This window comes from Felis catus, chromosome A3 (assembly GCF_018350175.1).
Source record: "Felis catus isolate Fca126 chromosome A3, F.catus_Fca126_mat1.0, whole genome shotgun sequence".
NCBI lineage: Eukaryota > Metazoa > Chordata > Mammalia > Carnivora > Felidae > Felis > Felis catus.
In genome coordinates this window covers 66,573,680-66,599,772 of record NC_058370.1, presented here as the reverse complement: position 1 = coordinate 66,599,772, position 26,093 = coordinate 66,573,680, and the positions used below count along the sequence as shown (strand labels likewise).

At 54.6% G+C, this 26,093-nt stretch overlaps 1 protein-coding gene and 1 long non-coding RNA gene across 5 annotated transcripts in view; one reads left to right on the top strand and one right to left on the bottom strand.

Moving 5' to 3' along the window:
• LOC109498158 overlaps positions 1-15,933 on the top strand; it is a 35,733-nt gene extending 19,800 nt beyond the window's left edge. The window contains exon 4 of the long non-coding RNA XR_006595539.1: positions 1,858-15,933. This is a non-coding gene — a long non-coding RNA (uncharacterized LOC109498158). The remainder of the gene's footprint in view (positions 1-1,857) is intronic.
• TTC7A (tetratricopeptide repeat domain 7A) overlaps positions 1-26,093 on the bottom strand; it is a 120,009-nt gene that overhangs the window by 25,351 nt on the left and 68,565 nt on the right. For all 4 annotated transcript variants that reach the window (XM_003983963.6, XM_019827149.3, XM_045054177.1 and 1 more), the window contains 5 exons: positions 23,406-23,523; positions 22,043-22,100; positions 20,847-20,919; positions 17,679-17,839; positions 2,327-2,443 (listed from right to left, as the gene is read on the bottom strand). In XM_003983963.6, coding sequence (XP_003984012.3) covers positions 2,327-2,443; positions 17,679-17,839; positions 20,847-20,919; positions 22,043-22,100; positions 23,406-23,523 — 527 coding nt within the window. The remainder of the gene's footprint in view (positions 1-2,326; positions 2,444-17,678; positions 17,840-20,846; positions 20,920-22,042; positions 22,101-23,405; positions 23,524-26,093) is intronic.

Sequence of the window (26,093 nt, the reverse complement as noted above, 5' to 3'; positions counted from 1 at the left end):
TTGTCATTTTAACTCATGCTCACACTGGCCTGAACTTGGGCCTGTGGGTGCACGGCCATGGTGCAGACATGAGAGGAAACCATCCACAAAACACAGTAGGTCCAGGTTGATGCCTTTCCTCCCCACCCTTTTCTGCTCCCAGAGGCACCAGAGTGCGGTGCCAAAGAGCCAGAGACAATGGCCACCCTTCCTTAGCTGTGGGACCCTCAGCAAAGCACTCTAAGTCTTACTTTTGTCATCTCATTGTGTGCAGTAACAAGCAGAAGATGCCTATCTCATGAGTTTACCATGAGGAGTACAGGAGACAACATGGGCAGGTGCCCAACGCAGGCAGCTTCTTGTCTCACCATCCCTCCCAGCCCAAGAATGACTCCAGAAACAGCCCATCTCAGGGGACTTTTGTCACTTGGTTCTAGGCCAACATACAGCATTGCTCCTATCCTGAAGAACCTGGCAGCCACCAGGGGAGGAGAGGTGGGGAGGAGAGTCCATGATGAGCACTTCAAAACACCTAGATCATGGAGGTTGAACTGAAGCGTCCAAGGCTGGGTGACTGCAGGCTCCATGAAGGAGAGCATCTGAGCAGGGCCTGGTGACAGCATGGGCTGGCCCAGGTGGAGCTGAGAAAGGAGGGTGTATGGGTGGGGTGGGTAGGCCAGACCTTCAGGCTGTGGATTCTGGTCTGTCCTCAGCTGCTCCAAAGCAGATTTCACAAGTCCTAGTTTCTGCTCTGTGGCTCCAGGTTCAGAAAGAATGCTTCCTATTTGACTCCAGGCAGCTGGCCTGGCTGAGCCCTGCCCCGCCCTGAGTGGGGAGCTATGGGAGGCTTCCCAAAAGAGGTGCCTGGGGAACCTAGGAGGAGCTCCACCAGGCCCTCCTATCACACATGAGTGTGTGAGTGGTGACTTAAACAACCCTAGCAAGAACCCACAGCCCCAGCCCTGGAGAGAACACGGGGCAGCCCCACAGTTCTGCTGCCTGGAGGGGAGGCCCAGGATGGGCCCAAATGCCAAGACACGGGGCTGCAGCTCAGAGAGGCCCCACAGAGACCGCCTGGAGGAGCAGGCAACCAGCCATACAGCCAAAAGGAGGTTCCTGCCACCTCCAATGACAGCTCCTTTCTGTAAGGGGAGCCAGACTATACACCTGCAGGCTCCAGGAAGGAGTGACTGTAGCCAGTGAGTGGCTGAGCAAGGGGTATCTCAGTGCAGGCCCTGCTCATACCAGAGTCTGGTCCTCACCCCCATATCACCCAGCTGTCAGACAGCTCCCCATTCCCTTTCTGAAAAGTCCCTCACCCCAGAGCCTCCTTCTGGCAGCTTCCATTCACTGGGTCCTGCTCTGCCCTGGAATCTCTCAGGCCTTTCAAAGGCCTTCAGAGCGAGGCAGACTCTAGTTGCCCAAGGGTTTTAACCTCATTGGATTACCCTGGAGCCTCCTCTGTAAATTTCACCACCAGAGAGACATGCCTCTGGGGACTGTGAAACCCTTTAGGGTTCCCAGAGTCCCTGTGAAAATGCAATCACATCTACCGGAGTGGGGTCCCCTAAGGCCTCCGGGAGATGATACAGCCAACAATTTCAGGGAAGGGGAGGGAGGGAGGACCAGAGGACCAGGAAGTCATGGTGCACCTGCCTGGCACAAGGCCCTTTTCTGCTTTGGGCTGCACAGTGTCCCAGGAGATTTGAGCAAAAACTTTCAGCAGATTCAAACTGCACAAGAGTTCCTGTCTGGCCCAGGAGAAACCCAGAGCCCAGGCTGGAGGCTGTGGCGGGAGACAGGATAAGTAGAGATGGCGGGTGAGTGGGGAAGAGGGGCGGGCCTTTCAGGAACTCTGCTTCTTCCTCTTCCCTCTAGCTTCCAAATGGAGCCAGGAAGAAGCAACCGGCTCAGGGCTGTGATTCAGGAGACCCAGGTTCAAGCCCCAGCACTACCATTTACCAGGTGAGTGACTGGCAAATTCTCTAAGGTTCCTGAGTCTAAGTTTCCCTCCAGGGGTGAGAATAAAATCTGACAGTGTATAATATGTAAGTAGCAATCCCAGAACCTGGCCCAGATGCTCAATAATAACTTCATTCTTACCCCTCGGAACTTCAGTTTCCTAAACAGGTTCTTTGTGTCCTCACAGAGGATTGTCAAAAGGTTAAAATTAGCCTACGGATGTAAAAGGCCCCAGGAGCAGTAAGTAGCACACTCTGATTCAAATATCGTCACCACCCCCAGGCATCATGACCACTCAGCTGTGGGCTGTTGCCCTGGCAACCACCCCCTGTCAGTACTGCCCTCCACCCCCTGGGCGACCCCAAGGATGATGATGGCCACTCACCCCAGCTGGGAGAAGCTGTACAGGGTCTGCCACAGCCGCAGCATTTGTCTGCAGGTCACAAGGGCTTCCTCCGGGCCTTTCAGGACTTGCTCCAGCTTCACCTTGGTGAACATCAGGCTGCAGGGAAGGACAGGAACAGTTAGCACGTCCCTGAGAGGGCCCCCTTTCCCTTGGTCTTCCTCCCAGGCTGGGAACCCAAGGGATTCTGCCCCACCGTGCTGCCCGCTCCTCTCATCCACTTGGCCCCTGATCAGATACTCTCCTGCCCCACTCTCTGAAGCACTGTTAGGTGTGTCTGCTAGTCTTGCTTTGTTTGTTCCTCTTACCCACATCCACGGTATGCACCATCCTCAGTGACCATGTGGCCATTTTTATATTCACACACCCCACAGGCCCCCAGTGAACCTTGTATATGAGAGACCCAGAAAGCAATTGCTCATCCAGGAATGGAGCTAAGCAAGGAACTGAAAAAGAAAGGTTACCTAAAGGGCAGAGTTGTGCTTTAGACCTTGCCAGCGCACAATAAATGCTCAATTAACATCTCCTAAACTGAACTGCAAACTGTTTCCTGACCCTGGATACATGAGGAGTGTCATCAGTCATGTGTTACTTTACCAAAGAATTCTTCACTGGATTTCCTAAAACAGCCAGCTCCCCTTATATGTGCAATAGGATTCAAGTGACACCAAGTCCTATTCAGTCGCCATTTAGGAACACAGTTGCTCTGCAAAGGGAGGCAGCAACTTCAGAATCTCTTTCAACCTGAAAACTGGGCGTCCTCTGAGGTCAGGATGCTGCTGGATGTGGGGATGTGGCCCTGAAGGGGGCTGGGAGGAGAGGGGAAGGGCTGCTCCCACCAGAAGGTGGGACCACAGGAGGGGCCGACAGCTCCCTTCCTCTGTCCTGGACATAGCAGAGACCGTTAGAACACTGCTCACCATAACTGGGGTGGGGGTGGGGGGCTGGGAGACCTGCTGTGCCAGGTGTTGACCTTTCAGTTGTCAGGGAGTATTGGGGTCCCAGGGGAGGGTCAAGGCAGCCGGGGACACTAAGGACATTCAAGGCAGTGGCGATTCACTAATGGCTGTGGAAGTACTGCATTCTTTATACTGTGGGTACTGCCAGCCACACTGATGCACACCAGCTGCCTGGGCAGCATGTGAACTTGGCTGAGCCACTGAGACCCAAACAAGGCTGTGGCTCTGGTTCTCACTGGGCGGTGAGCGTGAGGCCCTGTTAATCCTGGCATCGCTGTTGGGACAAACCCACATGACTGTCAGGCCCTGTACTTGATCGCTGCCCGGTTAGTTCTGCTGGACCATCTGAGGTTGGCACACGGGCCCTCATAGAAGTGGAGTCCTGCATCTAGACAGGGTGCATCCTGTGATCTGAGGCTGGAGGCACCGTACAGGGAGGCCAGCCTCCACCTGGGAGCTTTCCCCTCTGACCTTTTCGCGCACTTGGAGCCCTGGCCTGAGACCTTGTGCTGAGACCTGGGCCTCCAGCCTGATGAAGGACGTTGATGGCCTCACTCTGCTCCTTGCTTCTCACACCTTGTTTTTCTTAGATTGTGACTTGCTGCTACAGAATGAAGATCAGAGTGGAATTTGCCCCAGTTCTCTTTCCAGAGGAGGAGGTTTGAATTCTGGCCAATTATTATTTTTCCTCCTCACCTTTCCTCAAAAACGCATGTGCATTTTCTGCCTCTGCTCACAGGACCCTGGCACCCCCACCCTCCCCTGGCCTCGTCTCTCCATGTTCATCCTCTTTCAAGCTTGACCTTATATCCCACCTTCTCCAGGGAGACTTCTCAGACCCTTAGGATGCCTTGTGCCCTTAGAACATCTACTAGTGAATTGCCTGGCTGGCTTACAGGGAGGCCTAGGGAGGCCAGAAACTGGGGTCCCCACAGTTTAGACTGCACAGGCCTGGGCAGGAGCATGGTCTCTGCATCTTGGTGGGCAGCTGCTGGGGAAAACTGGATCTGCCATCCCTACTCTTCCTTCCTGGATTCTAGAAGGGTCCAACACTCCACAAGTATTAGGAACCTCTGCTTCAGGAATATGGAGTAGAAAACATGATTTCTGCCTTCAAGATAACAATTAGTGCTAAAAATGACAAATTGCCCAGCTAATCAGGTGCTGATTATCAAGTGATGATCAACTGGATCAGACTCAGTGCAATGAAGGAAGAGATAAGGGATCTTGCTGGGGCTGGTGTTTGATGAAAAGGAGGGTGGCTCAGTCAGTTTCAGCTCAGGTCATGATCTCACGGTTTGTGGGATTGAGACCCAAGGGCTCTATGCTGTTGGGCACTGTGCTGACAGCGTGGATCCTGCTTGGGATTCTCTCTGCCCCTCCCCCGCTTGTGCGCACATGCTCTCTCACTATCAGAAATAAATAAAACCTAAAAGGATTAAAAAAAAAAAAAGGATGGTGGGAAGGCACATGGTTGGGAGTTGGGGGAGAGGTAAAGCATTGGGAAGGGGGGAACCAGTGGCTGGAGGTGTTGATGAGGCGTGAAGACCCCTTCCTGCCGGTGTGGGGAACATCCAGGCTCAAGTCCATTCTAAGGCTGCCCTCCCCGCCCCCCTTCAGACAACCAGAGCAGCAGAGTCCCCTGGGCAAGGCCACTTAGGGTGGGGCTAGGCTGGTTCCTGGGACAGCTCCCTGGGCGGACCAGCCCCGAAGCATTGCCCTGGTACCCCATCTCCCCAGACATGCCTCCTCTTCAGCTCCTCTCTGCCAGGCCCAGACCCCCTCCTGTTCCCTGCATCCCTGAGAGCCAGGATGAGTGGCAGACCTGACCACACCATGTGCCTAGAACAGAAGTGGCTAAAAGCTGAGCTGGCATAGTGTCTTCTACCAACACAAGCTGTTATCCTCACGGCTGCTGACATTCCATTAGTGTGAGTGACCCAGAACGGAATTTCTCAACCAAACCACATCCTTTCTGGGCTGGGGCAAGCGCTCCAATAGTCACCCTCTGGTCAGATCCTTCACTCCCGGATCCTGGGAGGCTCCAGATTAGCTCCTGAGATCTCCTTAGTATCACAGTTCAGCAGTGCCAAGAGGGAATTTCCTCAACAAAGAACCCTGCCCTGACTGTCCATGACATCAATTCAAGTGCCTTTGTGCAGCCACCTTCCATTCCTGCCTCTCCTCCCATGCCCTTGGGCACCCGCGTGCTGCTCATATGGGTATTAGCAACCTGAACTGGAGGACAGGCTCCTGGACTCATCTGTGTCCTGCTTCATGTCATCGCTCTTGCTAGGACTTCCCCTTTCCCTCCAACATCCGGCCAACTCCCAACCAGATGTCACCCTCTGACCTTCTGTGTGTCCCTGTGGGGGTTGTACACATACCCCTTCTGGAGAGCCTTCACTATGTTGGACTTGGTTATCTGCACACCTGCTGGCATGCCTCCAATTCACTGCTGGACTCTCTCCCCTGCCCTCCCCCACTCCCTGTCACAGCACAGGGCTCCTCTCCGTCCCCTTGGCCAGGATGGGTGGCCCAGTTCTTTGCACAACAGGACAAGAAGGCTGGCAGAGCACTGGTGTGCCACTGTGGCTGGTGGGCAACACTTTCCAGCCCACACAAGAGGCCAGAGCCTCATCAGAACCTGGTGCTTCCTGGGCACCCCACCCCTTCAGCCCAGCCCCTGGCATGCCTGCTTTATACACCAAAATGAATCTAAAACGTCATTTGAAGAAAGGATTCTGAGACTTGAAAAAAGCCCACTATTTTAATTCGGTGGTTCTAGTCCTCCTCCAGCGTGACCACCCTTGCTCTTCTCTGAATATTCAGTAGTTTTTACTTAGCACTTACACAGTATAGACTTATATCTCTAGATATTATCTATCTATGTATGTGTTTTCATATATTTATCTTTTTGCCACATAGGCTTATGAGTTTAATAACACAGATAAATTTATATCAAGCATTTTTAAATTCAAATAATCTGGACACAGTGTGTGTCTGGTCCCGCCTACAGATGGTAAAACTACTATTTATGTTGTCCTGTGTTCCGCCACGTGTCTCCACCTGGATGGCAGGTACTTGCAGGCCAGGGCCCTGCTTCCCACATCAGGGTCCTCCTCGCCTCTCCAGTGCCCGGCACAGAGCCGAGCGCATGGTGTCTGCTTAGTTTGTGAAAATGTGTGTTGTTACAACCATCTGGCCACACTCAGGGGTCTCACAGTCCATGTTAAATCAGAGCTGATTTCTACCACCCCCACTTCCCACTGCTGGGTCTTGGTTAGGAGGTAGGAGAGGAAATCTGTTCACTTGGTGCCTCATAACCGCAGAGTGGGCTGGACTCATGTAGCCAACGAGCAACGTGCCGGCCGAGTCTGTTTTAAGCTGTCTGGAAGCAAAGTTTTACAGAGCTTGGGAAGCAGCAGGGGGTTCTGGGTAGGACATGAAGATGTCTGACTCCTTGTGATTCAGGGTCTTCATCCTGGAAGACAGTCACCCAGGCAGAGCCAGAAGTACAACCAAGGGATGTCTCTGAGACAGGAAGGCCCAGAACATGGGCACCTAGCAGCCCTCTCACACCCTGACGGAAGCCACTGTGGGAGAGGAATGGCCACGCTGCTGTTCTCAGACCCTGCACTGTGATGTCGCTCAGAGTGGACAGACACTGGCCTAGGAGTGAGAAACCTGAGCCAAAGCCCCAGCTCTGTGGTCACCCAGCAGGGCATGTCACAGGTTCCAGTAAAACAGGAGTGAGGTCTCCCACTAGATGAACTGCAGTGACCTATAAGCAGCAGCTGAGAAACTGCAGCTGCATTCAGTCCTCAAGCATGGGCCTGCTGAGGCTGTGGGAAGGGACTCTTGCTTTCACACTGCTGGTGTAGACGACCCGGAAAAGCAGTTTCTAGGCCTCATGCCTCTGAAGGCTCCCAGAAAACCCCTGAACCTCATGGCCGGTTTGGCAAGGCAGGGGGCCCTCCTCGTGGCTCCCGGGACTTACGAAGGGTGTGAGAAAGGAAGAGGACAGGAGGGGATGGACGGAGCCCCAGCCGACTAGGTTGAAGCACACCCTCTTGCCAGCACTTTCCTGTGTGTCAAGCTGTGGAAGCCCATACCGAATAAACACCAAGGTCTTACAAGACTGAATGCTCTTCCCACGCCTTGCATCTGAAGGCAGATGTGAAAGCGAGTGTTCTCTCTGGGGAGAGGAAGGAGCAAGAGTCTATGTAAACACACCATGTGCTCTGTCCTGCTGCAGGGGTGAGGCTGCTGGGCCTACAGGAAGGAGTCCTGGGTCCTGGACTCCACAGTCCTGTCCAGTCGAAGTGGCATGTGTGCCCTGGTCCTAGTAGGGAGGCCCAGTGAGGCCACAAGGCCACTCTCCAGGAGCCCACACCCTCCCAAAGAATGCTACCTGAGCCATGGTAGTCCACACTGGCCACCTCATGCCCAGGCTGTGTGCTCCCTCAGCCATCATCCTCCCCACACACTTCATCTACCACTGTGCTCTGATCAAGGCAGGGACCTGCCACCTCCCGCATCACCTGCACAGTCCAGCACCCTGGGGGCACGGACAGATGCTCAGCTGACCTGAACAGAGCCAGCCCCTGCTGGACCATGAAATGTCTCAGCCTGGCAGAGTCTGTCTGCAGCCCCCTGCATCTGGGCCAGCCCTCCTCTTGTGGGGGAAGACAGAGACCAGCAAGGCCAGTGTCTCCGGGTGTCACCACGGGGCATCTCTGACCATCTTCCCAGTCGCTCGGGCCAGCAGCTGATGAAGGAGGTTCTCAAAGAATGATGGTCAGCCTGGCATCCTTCTCCTCCCTCTCTTCCTGGGCCCTGCCTGGCCCATGCTCCTGGGGCAGGATCAGCCTCCTGATTATTTGTCAAAAGGATTAAGACTTGGAGCCGTTCCCATCTGAGGCAAAGACAAATCATTTTTCTTCCCACTGCCATAAAGAGGAGATATCTTAGGGTCAGCCTCTTCAGAACTGGGTGAACGTGAGCCTTTCCAAAAAATATATTTTTTTTAAAAAGAATTATTTTGTAAATGGGGGATATTTTTGTGAAGATGGCTCTAGCTAAGCAAGCAATAGCCTGGGGTCAAAGGTCATCTTGTCCATTTTCCCCTTTCCAGGAGCCTCCAATCACTTTTCCTGTGTCCCCTCCCTGGCTGCTCCCTCCAGCACCCCATTCCTGGAGGTCGGGGAATACCAGCAGAGAAGAGCTGGCTGCAGGGAAGGATGTGGGCCGTGTGGGTGGCAAGCACAACAGGTCCACATTTTCACTTCCATGTTCCTGAAAATGGCTCCCTATAAAAATCTCAACATATGCAATAAACACCTGAACATGGCCATTGCTGTCTACTGGAAGGACCCACCTCTGGCCCGTGCCTCGTTCCCCATCAAATGGGAGGAAACAGACGGTGCAGGTGCACTCCCAGGCCCTGGCACCTCCTGGCAAGTGCCTTCACCTCCCTGGGACAGTAACGGAACCACCCAGGAAGGCTGCTGGGAGGACTAAGGGCAAAAGAGCCTATAAAGGCAGCCCTGGTGCACAGCCACCCCTCGAGACAGGTCTCCTGAGTCCACACCATCATTGCCAGTCTTCCGTAGTGGACCCCGTGACGGGCAGGGAACATGTCTTTCTTCTCTTTGTATCCCCGTGACTGACCTAATGTCAACAAATCTGCTGAATAACAGAAGGAGGTTGAGCCATAGGGACTCACTGAGGCCTCTGGAGAGTTGTGGGCATTCCCAGATTCAGAGAAGTCCCAAGAAGACAGGCTGCATCGCCCTGTGGAACTGTTCATTCTTTGTGGTCCCACCAGCCCCATCCCTCTGGCTCCTGACCATTGTGGGAGCCTTCCATGGTGGGGGAGGGGATGGCGGCAGGTGTGGCGAATGCACAAAAGGGGGAATTATCTCTTTAAAGGACAGTAATTAGTAATTCTGGCTGATGGCTGTGCTGTGCTGTTTTAATGAAGAGTTCTATTTTTACAGAAAACACATAATTGAGTGAAAAAGCAGGCTGTTCTTTGAGTCAGGCGGCCACGCCTCTGGAAAGTCTAACTCCTGGGCCAGGAGGCCAGAGCCTGTACATTGCACCAGGGATACACAGGAATTGGGCCCCACCTTACATGCCCCAGGTCCGACTCAGTGCTGAAAAGCAGGGTCCCAGCCTGATGATTCGAGTCAAACCCTGGTTTCCCTTTTTCTAGCCATGTGACCACCGGGTCAAGTCACTTTAACTTCTCAGAACCTCAGTTTTGTATCTGTAAAATGGGAATGGCAGCATTTTATACAGTATTGTATACCGGCCGGGGAGGGGCAGGGGGGAGGGAGGGTTGTTATGTGGAAACAATGCACATTAAGGCCTAGCAGGGCGTTCTTACTTGATAAAGCGCTCGATCCAGGTTTGCCCTACCTGCCATTATTCACCCAGCCTCGATTACGATGACGTACAGTTTGCTTACTTCTGCCTTCATTTGTAAAGTGAGAGTAATACGGTTGCTCTATCTCCTGGGGTCCCTGAGGGGATCAGGGAGTTAATGCATTTAGAGTGCTTAGAGCAATGTCTGGTGCAGAGCACGCACTGGGCGCACTGCTGTCTTGTTATTATCGAAGCACACGGGGTTCGAGCGTCTCAGGGTTGTTCAGCCCGCCACGCGGCTTGGGTTCTGGCCTCTGCTCTGCCCTGTACCAGCTGTCTGACCCTGAGATATCATCTAGCTTTCCCATTAGCTTCTTCATCTTTTCAAGTAGGAGGGCTGCAAAGAGCAAAAAGTAAACACACCCAAACAACAAAACAGGGTAAGTGGAATGAGGGCTGTAAGACGCCAACATCCCTGTGGGTTCCCTCCTTCCCTCCAGAGTAACAAACAAAATGATTCCTGTGGTCTACCCGTCGGAGGGTCTACTGCGGTGTGTGGGTGCCCAGCTGTGGGTCCCCCACAGGGAGGAGGGGGAGGCAGGGTGCAGGCCACAGTCTGCTCTGAAGGTGCTTCCATCACCACGGGGAAGCTCAAACTGTATATCCCAGGCAATCAGGGAACAAACTAGAAGAGAATCCAGTACTCAATGGAGTGGTTCAGTTTTGACCAACAGGAGTGAGGGGTGGGGGGCTTTCAGGGTAGCTAGAGAGGAAGGCTGGCCCAGCAGGGATGAGGACTTGAAAGTGGGGCAGGTTGCCCGGCTGACTAGGCACAGAGGCCCCACCCACGGATGGGAAGGGACAGGGGAAGGGAAGAAGCAGGCCCTCTGGTAGGAGTTGGCTCACCCCCTTGCCCTCATTCAGGCTGTGGGGTCACCAGGCTCCAGCACCTGGCTCTAACCAGTGGCCCAGGAAGCCAGGCAGGTCCTGGGCAACACAGGTCACATACACTCTACCAAATTCCATGCCTCTGAGAGACTCCACCAGGGAAATTAACTGGTTAAACTCACACACATGCTCTTTGAGGGTGTTATCTTAAAGTGACTCTAAGAGGAGTGACCTCCCTGAAAGGCCATAGTGAAGCCCAGCTTTCTTCCCTTCCCAGAGACTTACCCCAAACATGGAAGGGACCCTGATGACAGCTCTTAGCTGTAAAAACCAATGATTTTACCTTGGGTCTGGAGGATTAAATGACCCATGTACCCTAATCTTTTAAGGCTCACACTGATCCCTCACCTCTTAATGAATTCATTCAAAGTGAACCGATTTTGGGGCACTTGGGTGGCTCAGTTGGACAAACATCATCTGACTCTTGATTTTGGCTCAGGTCATAATCCCAGGGTTGTGGGGCTGAGCCCAGTGTTGGGCTCCGAGCTGAGCATGGACCCTGCTTAAGACTCTCTCTCCTACTCTCCGCCATGCCCCGCACCCCCTCCCTTGCCCAACCTACCTCCCTGATAGCCAGCAAGCTTCTGATTCCTGAAATCAGCTCCTCCTTGCTTCAAAAGTCCTGCCCCTGCCTGGAGAATAGCCTCAGGGCATTTCTGAGAGGGTTACCTAAACTCTCTGAGGGCTGGCTGCATGGCAAGGCCTTCTTTTTTTTTTTTTTTCCTGTTTATTTTCTTATTTTGAGAGAGAGGGAGAGAGAAAGGGAGAGACAGAATCCCAAGCAGGCTCCTCGCTGTCAGCACAGAGCCTGATGTGGGGATTGATCCCATGAACAGTGAGATCATGACCTGAGCTGAAATCAAGAAGAACACTTAACCGACTGAGCCACCCAAGTGCCCCATGGCAAGGCCTTCTTATCTGTGCAGACCCAAGGCTGACCCGGCAGGCCTCCAGGCCCTGCTTCCCTCAGCTACTGCTCCCTCCAGTTATCTCCAGATGACTCTACAAACACAAATGCGTGATCTTGAAAGATAAGAACACAAACCTTGCAGAGCCTTTCCATAACCATTCAGGAGTGGAAGCACATCCAGAAAGAAGGTCCCTAGGTGGAACAAAGGTAGGCTCCCAACCTAGTATAAGACACCAAGAGGCAAACACCTTCATCTTAGTCTATAATCTCAGCCCACTGAGCACACACTTGGGAACCTACGACCACCCACTGTAGCAGGGAGGCCAGCCCTGCCTCAAGGGCAAGAATGCCCTCTCTCCCAGAGGCAGAAAGGCTTTCTCTTGGGGCTCGGCCACAGTGCCTATCTCCAGTAAATGTTGTAAGCCAGGAGATCAGGGAGTGAGGATCAGGAAACCAAGGGCTAAAATCACTTCAACAAGTAAAGAATTCCTTTCGGAAAAAACTGCAAATAATACCTTCCTTTCCTTTCTCTCTACCCCAAACAAACAAAATAACCTGGGTCATCTACCCGCCTGTCTGAGCACAAGCAGACTGCCATGGGGAGACTGAGGACTCTGTCTGACTACAGTGTCACACAGAGCAAGATCACAGGAGGCTCCACAGAACAACCAGTGAAGGGAAATGCTGAATGTCAAACCAGCTTAGCTGATGAGGAACTGACCTTTGGAGAAGAAAGTGCTGGTGCCAGTGATTACGCCTGGCTTAACACTTCCCTCAGCCACATGGCCTGCAAGTTTAACCCCTGGCTCTTGTCCTCACTGGGGGCTGTGGCGGCCAAAAATGTTTAATGAATCCAGCAAAGTGATAAACTATGTTTGTGTTAATACCTTTGATTCCAGCCCCCTCGCTGGAGTGTTGGTATTTTAAGTGTCTTTTTGATCTACTACAAGTCCCTAGTAAGAGCCATCCAATAAACACACTGGGTTTAAGTCAGAAATGTTAAGACAGGCCCGGGACTCTGATCCTTCTGCCTGGTGGAATGCACGGCTAGAAACATATCCCATGCAACCTGAGAAAAAGGTGAGGCAGGCCAGGTAGCTCAGAGAAGTGCCCTTGAGGCCATAGTTCACCTTAACTACAATCAGCCAACATCTGGCCCCAGCTCATGCCTAGTTATCAGCTCAAACATTTTCCAAAACAGCCAAGGTTTCCTGGGGGAGATGGCCGTGCCTATAGTTTGTTTATACATGACAAGCTCCAGCTTGTTGAGAGGGCCATATTATTCCTGCACCGGGGGAGTGCATCCGGACTCCGATACACCTTCCCCTAGGATCTTCCAAGTCCCCCAGATTCTGGGCTGGGCCAGGCAGAAACTCCCAAAAGGGCCTAGCCTGACCCTGCACCCACCAGTCCACCCACAGTCTGGGCTTTCAAAACCGGTCTGGCAGGCTGCCAGACATGGGGTGGGGGCAGTGACTGACAGGCTGGTTATTGGAAAGCTCCCATCATTAGCCTAGGAATTTTGTTTGGTTACCATGGTGACCCTCACTACAAGTGCACTGACTAAAGCACAAGGAATCTGTTACCTAAAACCAGTGCCCATGGAGCCCCAGCTTCAGGAACCATGCTTATCAGTGGTCCGTTCCCCTTGACCCCATATTCCTGCCCCTCCCCAGCAGAGCCTCCCAGCTGCCTCCCCTAGCCTGGATGAGGAGGAAGGACTAGCACAGGCAGCCTCCAGCTCACACAGGACAGAGACCGCTCACATTCCACCGCCTGGCTGGCTTGGAACCCAGGTCCAAATAGGGAGTTTGCTGCCCCCCTGAGGCCCCCTGCAGGCTGGCCAGGGACGGCCCGACCAGCACATGTGTCCAGGGCTTAGTCAGAAGCCCTCAGGATTTCAGGAAGCTGCTCAGGGTGTCTGGTTGCCCCCGTGCCAGGTTCACACTGTCCCCGCGGGGCCATCAGTCTCTGCCTCATCACGTTTCTGCCTTTTAAACCCGAGCTCCATTAACTAAAGGTCATCCCACAGCACAGAAATCAAGATCCTCTTTGCTTTTGCTTTCTAATCCCTGAATTTAGGGGGATTTTCAGAAGTTCAGCTCCATGAGGGCTGGGTTTTTCTCCAGGAGTCTTAAGACTGCCTGTAGGAAGGGTAGCATCCGTTGCAGCTAAGGAACTTCGACACCTTCCTGCCTCGGCCTGCGCCTCCCTGCCCTCCTGCTAACGGTTCCCTCCTCCAGCTCCAGGCCCATCACACACCCTACCCTCAGCTGCCACATTGCTGTCTTACACTGTTGGTGCACTACCTTCCAGAATGCCCCACATTGCTGCCCTTGAGCATGCTTCTAAACCAACTGTGAGACCTTCTCTTGCCCGAGTCTCACAACAGACCTTGGAGGCAGAGGGAGGCAGGACAGATGTCTTTGGCAGATGAGGAAGCTGCTGGAAGTGGCACAGGTTAAGAGCATGACCCAGTGAGGGCAGGAACCTAACTGTGGCCCTCACGTGGGGACAAGCTCACATGGGAAGGGTTCCATCCCACCCACTGCCATGTCCCCTGTGCCATACCTCCTCTATACTTGACATGTGCCTGCCAGCCTCTTCCTTCATGAAGACAGCCTCTGGGAGCCAATGCACAGGCAGGTTCTACAGAAAAGAGCCTCTGAGAGGCCTCAGCCACTTAGGAGCACACTGTGGGGAGCTCTTAGGGTGGCATACACACCTCACTGGGGGCACTGAGGTCAGGGTGAAGGGGGTTTGATCTTTTTGTTTGACTGCAATGATATTTACTGGACCGGCTGTTGAATTCTCTGCCATGGCAACAGCTGGAGCCACACACAGCTTGTTCCCAGCACAGGGAGCAGCTGGGGGACCAGGATGCAGTTTTAACTGAAAGAGCAATGACATTTGTCAGTGATCCCTGGCCGGTAATGGACTCAATGACATTTCCTGCTAATCCATGGGTTTTTGTGCTCTGTGGTTTCATCTGTGGGGAATAGTATTGCCTTATTTGCAAAAAGCCACGGTCATGCTCTATGGCCACCCCACAGAGCTACATGGTAGGTGGATTTTCCACACCCACTCCCAACTTCTTATATATGTATTTTTTTTTAAAGGTTGATTTTTTTTTTTTCTTAATTTTAAATAACAGAAATGCACTGTCTCACAGTTCGGAAGGCCAGACGTGGCCTGTAGATATTTTTTAGTTTTGCAGCCTTTTAGGGCTGGCTCTGATCAAGACAGAGATCCTCATGGCCATGGAGGTGAGGGGCTCACGGTGGCTTAGAGATAAAGAATCTGCCACTGCTTCTCTATCCCCACTGTTCCCAGTGGACACGCTTTGCACAGTGAGGCATCACAGAGAATGGGATGCTCTGGTCCCCAGGCCTCTCTGCAGTGACACAAAATGGAAGAACCCTAGGGATGGGACTCAAACACTTCCCCTTCTTGGGCTTGGACTTCAAAGATGCCTCCCTGCTGCCAGCCCCATGGCCCAAGCTCCCAAGGCCCCAGCAGTGACCCCGTGGAGTCTAGTCTAGATGGGACAGCTGTGTTCTCATGCAGAGGCTGTCCCTTCAGAAGGCTCCTGCCTGAAGAAATAGGGGCACAGTTGACACAAAGGGGCACAATTATCCTACAAGTTGACCAAGAGCCCAGTCTGCACTGGGGAAGCGCTTGCCATCTTTTTTGCGTTTAGGGTCCCTTGGAGAATCTGCTGAAAGTCATCTCCCTGGATACACACACATAGGCACAAATGTTATGGTTTGGTTCTAGGCATTCCTGGAGGCCCCAAAGCCCACCCACACCTCCTAAGGAGGAGTCACCAACCTCAGCAAGGACCACCTCCCCCACCACCCATGAAGGTCCTTGCAGTGAGTGAAGCGTTTCCAGGTGAAGGAGTGTGCACCTGAGGGGGCAGGAAGGGGCGGAAAGCGTGCTTGAGGGGAAGGGGACACACACTGCCCACACAGTAGGGAAAGGCTGCCGAGAAGGGGGCTTCCTCACCAGGCCCCGGAGCCCAGGAGGCAGGAGGCACCTCCCCTGTAGTGGGTCAGGATGCTGAGGCAGAACCAGAGGGCTCACCCCCCCAACACAGTGGGAAGTGCCATTAGCCTCCCCACTTCAGGCCAAGGGATGAGATTCTGGCAGCAGAAAGAATTCAGCCCAGAAGTTAGGAGGAGACACTGCGGTGAGATGTCAGGCGCTGGAGTGGGTTGAGGGGAGAGCTCCCTGCAGGGACTGGGGGTCCGAGGAAGGGCCAGATGCATGGCATGACAGTCCCCTGCCCTGCTTCCATCAGGACAGCTCTGCTCCCCTCTGTTCCCACACCATCTCAACTAACATGTAAGATTTCACTTGGGAAAAGGAGTTGCTGATAAAACCATGTGTGACACCAGGCCTCACCTCTCTTTCTGTGACGCCTGTTCTGACCTGGGGGCAGGGCGAGGAGCCCCTCCCCACTCTAGGATTCGAAGCTTTTCTTGGGGAAGGTTTCTTTTTCCATCAAAGCCTGACAACAGAGTACACACACACACACACACACACACACACACACACACACAGCTGGTAGCAGACCCTGCCTGACAGTTGTGAGGACATAGCTAGGAAAACAGCGAGGTAACTGGTACCGGGAGAGAAGGAACATTGGTCCTCTTTGTATTTCCACGGAAAGTGAAAAATGAACTTCTACACAGTAGGTCTTGCTGTATTGTGCGTGGGATTAATGAGACAAGGTAACTCATTCTTGTCTGCACACACTATTTCATCTGTGTTGTATTATTCCCTCAGTGACCTACCTTTTCAAGTGAACTGATCTGGGGGCTTGCTCTTCAGTGGGGCACACTGGGGAGCTTACATTAAGGGCACTCTGCTGCTCCCAAAGCACCTTTCTTGAGCCCTGGCGAGGACAAAGCCATCCCGCAGAGTCCACAGGCAAAGCTCCCCGCGGCATCCTCGAAAGGGGGCCAAAGGCACAGGAAAGCCGGCCCTGCCCCCTGATGGGCTAGGGATGGACACAGGTGGACACCCAGGCTCCCCACACGAAGGGAACCTCCTCGGGCTGGGACAATAGCGGCTTCCCTCTGTCACCTAACATGGCTATGGCACCCACCAATTTCCCCCTAATTCTTCATGAACCTGTTTTCACTGCCAATGGAGTCATCCCTCAAGGTAGCCAGGACCATGCTTCTCTTCTGCTGTCTGAAGCAGGACTGCCCTTCGCTGGTTTTACATAGCCCTCCTTCAGACCTGAAGGTGGAATGTGGTGGGAATGGGGGCACTCAGGGACCCCTCATCCCCTGTTCACAGGATTCAGATAAACAAGGTCTATTATATCCAGTGTCATGTGTCTGGGCGGGGGAGGGCAGAAATCAAAAGACAACTGGCCTCCTCTTCATTCCCTCCTGTGGGCCATGCACCTCCTGCCTCAGCTGGTCCAGCATGGCTCTTGTTCCCCAGTGTCCTAGTTGGGTGGCAGCAGGTCCTCTCTGTATAGGTGGGGGCAGGAAAGTCTAGTCCTGCCCCACCCACCATGGCCTGGGCCAAATGCAGCATGAACCCTGCTCCAAAGAGAGGGGCATCTGGGCAATGTGGCAAATAGGGGGTGCGGAGGAGCCAGGGATGGAGGGAGAGGCCGGGACTGCTCTGGATGGAAAGAACCCCTTTCCTCCAATGCCAGTGGCCTGCTTGGAGGCAGGGGGATGGCTCACTTGGCCTCCACCAGCCAAGCCAATGTTAGAATCCATCCTTGGCTGGCTGTGCCAGGGTTATGATTAAGTTACACAGGTCAGTGTCCCCATAAGGCTCAAATGCAGAGCCCGGGGCAGGCGGGCGGGGGGAAGCAGCTTGAGCACATGCATTTGAGCACAGTCTCCTCTGTGGTCCCCAGAGCTCGCATGGAGCCTGCAGCTGCCATAGAGAGCTCACCACTCCCCACCTGACACTTCCTGGCACAGAATGCCAGAGCCATTCTCTGACCCCACACGTCTTCCATGCCCCACCTTGACCCTCCAGCCAGGAGTATGCATGCAGTAGGCACTTAATCAGTATGTGCTGGCTGGCTATGTGGCAGGGTGAGGTGTGCATGGGCACCTGTGTCTATGGCAGGTGGCCCCCAGCCCTGTAGTGTCCATAGGGAACTCACTTGAAGTTCTCTGGATACTCTGTGATGGCCATGTTGATAACATCCAGGGCATGCTGGTAGTGTTTCTGGGCAGAGAAGAGGAGTGCCAGCAGGTGGAGGGCATTGGCATCATCCCTGCACATTTTCAGGGCCTCCTGCAGCTGCTCCATGGCACTGGAGATCTGCCAGAGAAAACTGCCAGTTTAGTGACCTTCTCCAAGGCCCAACCTCCCCCAGGACTTTGGTGCCAGCACCTGCCAACAAGGGCATAGCGGACTCAAGTGAGCTCCTGGGCCCTGGGTGGGGAGGGCTCATGCTCTGATGAGAAAACATACCCTAATGACATGGCAAGAGGGGTCTGCTGTCCCAAGTCAGGCCTGGGAAGTCACTGCTGCTCAGGCCTAAAGGGGAGCAGGATTATGATGTGGCACAAAGGGTTTGGGCAGATGCCAGGGCTGTAAGAAAGCTACCCAGGTCATGAGCTACAGACCGAGAGATGGCCTCTTCTCCGCACAGTTTATGTGGTGATGGAGGCTGGCAGACAAATACCTCTTCCCATTCGGAGGGTCATAGTGGCAAGAGCTTAGGCTCTGGGGTGAGCTGGGGGCATGGGTCCCAGCTCTGCCACTTCCTAGCTGGACCCTTTGGGTAGCCTCTCTGAGCTGCAATTCTTAGCCATCAAAGTAAGAATAATGTTCACGCCCATTACAGTGGCTGAGAGGGTGAGACGATGTAAGAAAACGTCTGCACCGTCCTGGACATGAGTGAAAATGTGCGTTTCCCTCTTCAAGCCCCCAAAACCCAGGCAGCGACCAAGCAGGTAAGCCTCTTCCTTCTCATCATGAGGGATGTGTTCTCTCACACCCTCGGGACTGGCAGCTGCATCGGCTCTTGCAACCCTACCCACGTCAGGGCCCTATCCCCCCAGGAAGCTAGGGATTCTTTTCTAGAAAGTCTTGCTCCTTACCGAACCTCAGACGTGGGCCTCCCAGGCTCCCTGAGGGGCCTATGGTCCCGGGTATACCTGGCCCCAGCCAGGGGTCCACCCAGCCTCTCACCTGCTGTGAGCACTAGTGCCAGGCCCAGACTCCTCCCATGGGAGCTCCCTTTTGTGGAAAGTTCAAGGGAAGTGAAGGAAGCTAAGTGGTCACTGGTTCAGCTTGCCTGTGTCTCCGTAAGGCTACTCCTCCCTGGCGATTCTCCAGAGCACCCCATTATCCTGGGCTGAGTATCTAAATCCACAGCTGTCACTGCTCAGGCAGCCACACGTGCTCCGAGCAAGATGGGCTGGAGGGCTCCAGAGACCCAGGCAGGCCAGGTTTAGCCCAGAGTCCATTCCCTGAGGCTCCCAAGGTCTGGAGTCCCCAAGGAAAATGGGTGCCAGGCTTCACTGGCCTAGCCCTGCCATCTCTCTGGGAAGACAGACACCATTCACCAGAGGTGGCTGAATAATTAAAGATATTAAAAAGATATCACCAAAGGTTTATCATGAACTTGATTGGTGTTTATACAGAAGGCTAAAATACAGTGGTCTCAGGTATTTCTGACCGTGTTCCTTGCAAAACCAGAGCAGAGTGATGTTCCTTGGGGAGAGCGGCAGAGAGGTACCAAGTGCCTCAACCAAGACTGGAGTCTAGAACCATGGGGCACAGGGGGGAAAAGGGCTGGGACAGGTGGTGGCAGCCTGGAGGTGGAGGCAGGAGAGTGAGTTGAGGAGGGTGGTGGGCAGGTGCAAGAGGAGGGGAGAGAAGCAGCAAAAGGGAGAGGGAAGGAGACCAGGGCCACCGGGGAGAAAAAGGCTGAGACAGGAGACCGGGAGAGATGAGTGACGAATCCAGTCAGGGTACACACAGGCGCTGGGACAAAGGTATGGGCATGGGGGTCCCAGTGATGGGAGTAAGGGTGCAGTGAGGGGAAAAGCCAGGCTGCTGCAGGGCTTGAGAGGAAGGTCAAGCAGACAGCAGCATGAAGCACCCAGGTGGCCCCAGAGCCAGGAGAATCAGCTCACGGGACCACCTGAACACAACACCAGAGGCTAGGAGGTGACACAGACCAGGAGGCCAACTGCAGGCTGGCAGATAAGGCTCTAAATGAGTCAGGGCACAGGATGCTTAGAGCCACATGGCATGTCTAATGGGGGCAGAATGGGCTCTGGAGCAGAAACCTGGCTTCAGTGCTGGCTCAGCTGAAGCTCGGCAGGGTCCCAGTTCCTGCAGTATAAAACAGGGCCAAGGGCACCCTCCTCATCAGATGGAGGGCTCACCCAGCTCAGTGAGGGGCACAGCAGTACCCACGATTGCCAGGGCCGCCATCACCTGACCACCAGAGGATGGAGGCTCTGTTGGCTTCTCTCCAACAGTCTAGAGGCCAGCCCAGTTCCCTTGGTGCAGATACAGAGAGCTGTGCTGTGGGCGCCAAGGCTGTCTGCAGTCCCCGAACGGTCCAGAGACCAGCTCACTGGGTCAAGGCCAAGAGGTCCTGCTTTGGAGGCCAGGGGTGTGCACCGAGCCCCAGCCTATGTGAGGCATGCACATGAAAAGCAGAGGTTCCCAAGGGCCTGGGAGAACAGGGAGCCCTGGCCCTTTTATGAAAGGTGACCCACTGGATGGATGACTGCCTGGCCTTACTCCCTGGACGGACCAGTGTCCTCACAGCACCAACAGCTCAGCTGCTCAGCTTGGGAAAGAAGGTGGGTTGGGCAGTGGTGGTAGCTCCAGTGGGGCCAAGGTGGCCAGGGGATAGGAGGCCCCCTACCAGGTCCTAGAGGCTGAGCCTAATGGTACTGTCCACAAGGCCAGGGACAAGCTCTGGGGTCCACAGAAACAGCCCTGTGTGTCAGTCACTCTGCTCTCCTAGATCTGTGGAGAAAGCCCAGTGGAGGTGAGGACATAAATACTTCCTGTGGTCACTCATCAACTTCTCAGGAGACCGAACTGTTCAAGGGAGTGTGAGGACAGAGAATAATTAATCCTTTCCTGTGTGCCCATGGGCTCTACCACATTTTCTGACTCAATCCTTACTAGGTCCCTCTGAGGTGGCGTATGAAGATGCTCAGATAACAGATAAAAAAACAGAGACTGAGAGAGGTTAAGTCACTTGCAAAGGGTCACGTGGCTAGTAACAGCAGTGGTGCCAGGAGCAGACCCGCAGCCCTCGGGGACCTGGGACTCAGGAGATATGACAACCCACCTGGCGGACGAGGGCCAGCTGCAGGGAGACATAGAGGATGACCTGGGGGTCACCGGGCGCCAGCTGCTGGGCTCTGTGTAGGGAAAGGGAGCGACAGGTCAGTCAGTGAGGATTGAGCACCCAGTGTGCGATGTGCGCCTCCAGTGTGCCAGCCCTGTGTTGGGTGCCGCAGGGCAAAATGTCAAGGATTCTCAGAGGGTGCCTGGTAGGGGAAGATGGTGTTGGCAGCCCGTCAGCAGCAGGCTGCAAGAGGGCTGGCTCTGCTGAGGTGGGGGGCCATCTGGGGAGGGGAGGACTGGGGGATGGGCACTGCCTCTCACTCTGGGCAACTGTTAGCCTGGCTGAGGCCCTGCGGTGGCCTTGTACAGAGCCCGAAGCCTGACCTCTCTATCACAGGATAGAAGGGAACACTCCTGTGCATGGAGGGCCTGGGAATGGCCTCTCTGGGAGAGAAGCCTTGGGAATGAAGAGCTAGCCCAGGCAGCTCAGAGGGGGTTGGTGGGGATGAGACTCTTCTGACTCGCTGGGTTCAGGAACAACCTGCCCCAGAGAGGGGCTGGATGTGCTACATGTTCCCACAAAGATGGCACAGGAGTCTAGGGCAGGCCCCAAACCAGCAGTTTCCACATCAGTTCACAGAAGGAGTAGGACACACAGGGCTGGGAGGGCAGAGCCCTGCAACAGGCCAGAGGAACCCAGAAGGATGCTTGGGAGGGACCCAAGGCTGGGATGGAGTCAGGGACTTAGCAAGGAGGAGGCCTAGGGAGGCCCACCACAGGGGAGGGGCTTCTCTGGCATCCCCTCCCCTCCTTCCCTCCAGGACCCCACCTTGGCTGCCAGGATATCTCTGAGCAAGGAGGTGGGGGTGGGGGTTGCAGTGATTCTCACAGTCCTCTGGTGGAAGACTGGGCTGGGAGGAGGCAAACACCAATTCTGTGTCCCTGCTACTAATACAAGGTGGTCTCTAGTTATCTCACATAATTATCACAACAACAATGGGCTATCACTCCCATTTTAGAGGCCTAAGCTCCCAAGGGCAGGGGCCAAGCCTGGGGGCACTCTACCTGCCCACCGAGCTGGGTGTCCTGGTCAATACAATGGGGATGGAAACCATTCAGTTTACACCAGAGGGCTCACTGGGATAAAGCAGGTGGATGTGCTACCTCGGGCCTCTGCCGTGGCGGGGCCCTCCTCACCTCTCCAGTGTCTGCAGTGCTTTCCGGTGCAATTCGTCTTGCTTGGATTTCAGAGTCGCTGCAGGAGACAAGACGGAGACAGAGCCATGAGCGGCTGCTGAAGGGGTGCCGACCCAGCCCCGCCCCATCCAGGCCACTCAGGCTCTGCAGGGAGAGGCCCCACCAGGGCCCTATCTGGCCAGTGCTTGCACACTCCAGTGGTTCCGGACTGATGCCACCCACCGCCCTCGTTACCAGGGGTAGGTGTGAGGTGTCCACTTGGCCCCAGCTTCCCGGTGTGTTTCTTGCCACACCAGGGCCTTCCACGGCCACCTGAGCCTTGAGAGACAGGTTACCACCACATGCCTCCTCGGGCTTCCTTATTTACAGGCTTCTTCTTTTTTAACCACTTTAATACATTTTTTTTTTTTTGGCAAAATTTTTTTTACATTTATTTATTTTTGAGAGACAGAGTGAGACAAAGTGAGAGTGGGGGAGGGGCAGAGAGAGAGGGAGACACAGGATTGGAAGCAGGCTCCAGGCTCTGAGCTCGAACCCACAGACCGTGAGATCATGACCTGAGCAGAAGTCGGACGCTCAACTGACTGAGCCACCCAGGCGCCCCACCACTTTAACACATTTTAAGTGTTACATTTTAAGGGCAGGTGTTTGAAGCCTTAGCTGCAGACTGAACTACCTGGGAAGCTTTAAAATGATTGTCATCCAGGCCCCAGCCCAGCCCTGGTCAGATTACTCTTCCAGGTTTGGTCTGCATGGGGCCCCATAACTCCCCTTCCTGCAATGACACAGAAATAGGTGGCTGCCTCATCGATGGGGGGTGGGGGGGACACACAGCTGAGCTGGCAGGGTTGGGGATAGAATGCCAGGTTTGGGGTGGCCGGAGTGGAATCCATCCGCCAAGCACAAGTATTTATTAAGCACCAACTGTGTACCCAGCAGTATGCCACGTGTCAAGGGGGGGGGTTAAAAGACCCTAGAAGGTCACAGCAATGCTGACGGCAAGAGCAAAACAAAAGAAAGACACCATGGGGTTCGGGCAGGCAGCACAGTACAGACTACAAGCACTACAGGAGTTCTAGAGGCAGGTATGAGCTCCTCTGCCCAGGAGCTGGGGCCTGGGAGGGTGGGGAGAACTGGGTCCATGAAGAGGGCATGTGTAAGAGTGTGAAGTCTGGGTAAAAGACTGGAAACTGGACTGAGGGGTGTGTGTGTGTGTGTGTGTGTGTGTGTGTGTGTGTGTGTGTGTGTGTGTCTGCACTCAATGGAGATGTGTTGGGGGTAGGCACTGGTAGGACAAGACGCCTGAGAGGCTGCTGGGAAGTCTGAGCCCCCCAAGCGGACGCCCCTAGGCTGTGGCACTCACCGTCAGTGGCCTGCAGGCTGTAGGTGAGACCCAGTGCCAGGTAGCCCTTGGAGAGGAACTCCCCGGCTTCCTCCCTCAGGTCGATCACCATCGTGGCAAAGTGCTCTGCCTCCTCCAGCTGCAAAGAGGACAGGCAAAGGTCAGTGGGAGGGCTTTCCTGGACTCAGTCACCAGCCTGGGACACTCAGAACTATAATCCCTCATGTGTGGGCAGCACAACCAGAGGCCACGTGGCTTGTCTGAGACCACACAACCACGGAGTGGAAGAATCAAGGCTGTTTCCTCCATCAGCGACTCCCTGGAACTCCTCCCTGCAACCCAAGGACCTGTGATCAGTGTCAGAGGAGAAAGCTTCCCTCGCTCCAGACATTCTAGCTCCCCCAAAAGGACTCTGCCTAGAGCATGGACCCAGGACCAGGCCAGCTGGTGAAAGCTCCTTTCATCATCTGGCCTCTGTAGGAGCCTCTGTCTGTCTCTGCCCTGTGTGGCAGAGAGAGGGAAGCCAGGGCTGGTGGGGGTGGGGGGCAGGCAGGGCTCGGGGACTGGGCCCTGGGGACACCGCCCACCCTGCAGAGTGGGCAGGCTGCCACTCTGGCTCTGTCTGTGAGCTGGCTCCCTGACACAGGGAGCTCAAACTTTTCAGGGGAAAAAGACCTGAGGCTGTTTTTGTCCCGGGAGCAGGAAGAACTGTTCCGGTTGGAAAGGAACCAACTGGCGCAGGTCACGTGCACACACACCATCACATGTGTCACGTGACACGAAGAGGGGCTCCCACGGGGGTCAGGCTAGTCAGGGAGACGGGGGACAGCTGGGGGATGGTCTCAGCCATGCCCACTCATGGCCCACAGGCCTTGAAGAGGCCCCCTCCCTCCTCCTCAGCCCAGCTATGGCATCTGCCCACATGCCTGGCATGGCAGTGTACTGGTCTTAGTGTTCCTGACAACAAAGATGGGAGCCACCCCACAGCTAGGGGGCTGAAGGGACCATACCTCAAGCCCCGCTGCCATCCAGATGTCAAGGCCCCCTGTGTGGGGCATCTCGCCCCCAGCAGAGGTCCATAAAGTCAGACAACCAGGGAGCAAGATTCAAAAGTTGGCTTCTGACACTCGTGCCAGTGCTGCTTCTACCCTGTTCTTGTCCCTGCCACCCCACCCTGGCAGGAGAGGGTCAGCTCTGTGCATCTTGTGGCCTGACCACTGGCCACAGCCGGGGCGACGGTGGACCCTCCCTCCCTGGAACGTGGAGTTGAGATCCCGAGACAGAGGCCATCAGCAGAGGGGAGATTAGTTGGGGAGTCTGCCCTTTGAGCACAGTCGGGGTACATTCTGTGCAGGGAAAGGGCTGAAGGAGCAGAGAACCCACTGTGAAGGGAGGGAAACAACAGAACCCAAACACAAGGAAGTAGAACATGTGAGCTGACAGCCCAGACAGAGATGGCGGGTGGGGGACTGAATCCCTGTGTGGCCTGCCCACCATCCCCGACCAGGGCAGTGCTCCAGCCCCCTCATGCTGGTGCTCTAGCTGCTGGCCTGGACAGCAGGCCACCTCCAGGTTGGTGGGCTGGTCACTGAGAGGAGTAGGGGGTCCAGGGACCTGAGCTCTGACACCATCAGGCCCTAGGATTCACAGTTGGGGAAAGGCCATAGCTCAGGAAACTCCTCAGCTGCCTGCTGCCCATCTCAGCTGGCCAGGGGGGCCAAGCCTGTAGCACCTAAGATCTGTTTCCTTGCACCACCTGGACCAGCAGGACCTGAGGCAGGGGGGTGGGGGTGGGGGTGGGGGTGGGCTTGGGGGCCTGAAGTCAGAGCCAGGTTGAGAGAAAAGCCCTGGAAGATGAGCTCCCAGACACAGACTCTGATACTCACCTGGCACCTGACAGCTGTGGGGCCTGGAGGAAATCACTTAATTTCTATGAGGACCCAAAGGTCCTCTTCTGCAAAATGGGGAGTTGGACCCCACGTCCAACTGCTCCTCCCCACAAACCTCCATCAAGGCTTCTGCAGCAGCAGGCTCTGTGATGGGCCTAGCTGAGGAACCCAGTGATAAGGGGGCAGGATGCCTGGGTGAGTTCACAAGGAAACCCCGCAAGTGAACAGGGTGGCTCTTAATTAAGGCTCCCTGTGTAATCCTGGCATGGGGCTACTGGAGCTCCAACAGAAGGACAATCATGTGGCTGTGGTTGTCCAAGGAGGACTCATGGCGGGGGGCATGGGGGTCAGGAGGGACCAAGAAAAGGGTTAAGTGAGTAAACTCCACCTTTCCTCCTTCCTAACATCCCATTGCTGACACGGCTCATCGCGTACAGTCTTTAGGCATCATTATGCCCCATCCAAACAGGAGCAAGCTTGTTTATAAACCACCAATTACCAGTTACAGAAAGAATCTAGAAACCAATTACATCCATGTGTATACACTCTTCCCATGACCATGTCCTTCTACTCAGCAAATGCCGGCTTCTATCTCCTCCTTCCCAGGTAGGGAAGGTGCTGAGAACAAGGCTCAACAATTACTGGCAAACAGGGAGAAGTTACTCTCCAGTTCACACACATCATATTCTGGATTAGAAGAGCTCGCCACACTTTAGTTTTAAAAAGTGAAAACAGGGGCACCTGGGTGGCTCAGTCAGTTAAGTGTCCAACTTCTACTCAGGTCACAGTTCATGGGTTCGAGCCACACATCAGGCTCTGC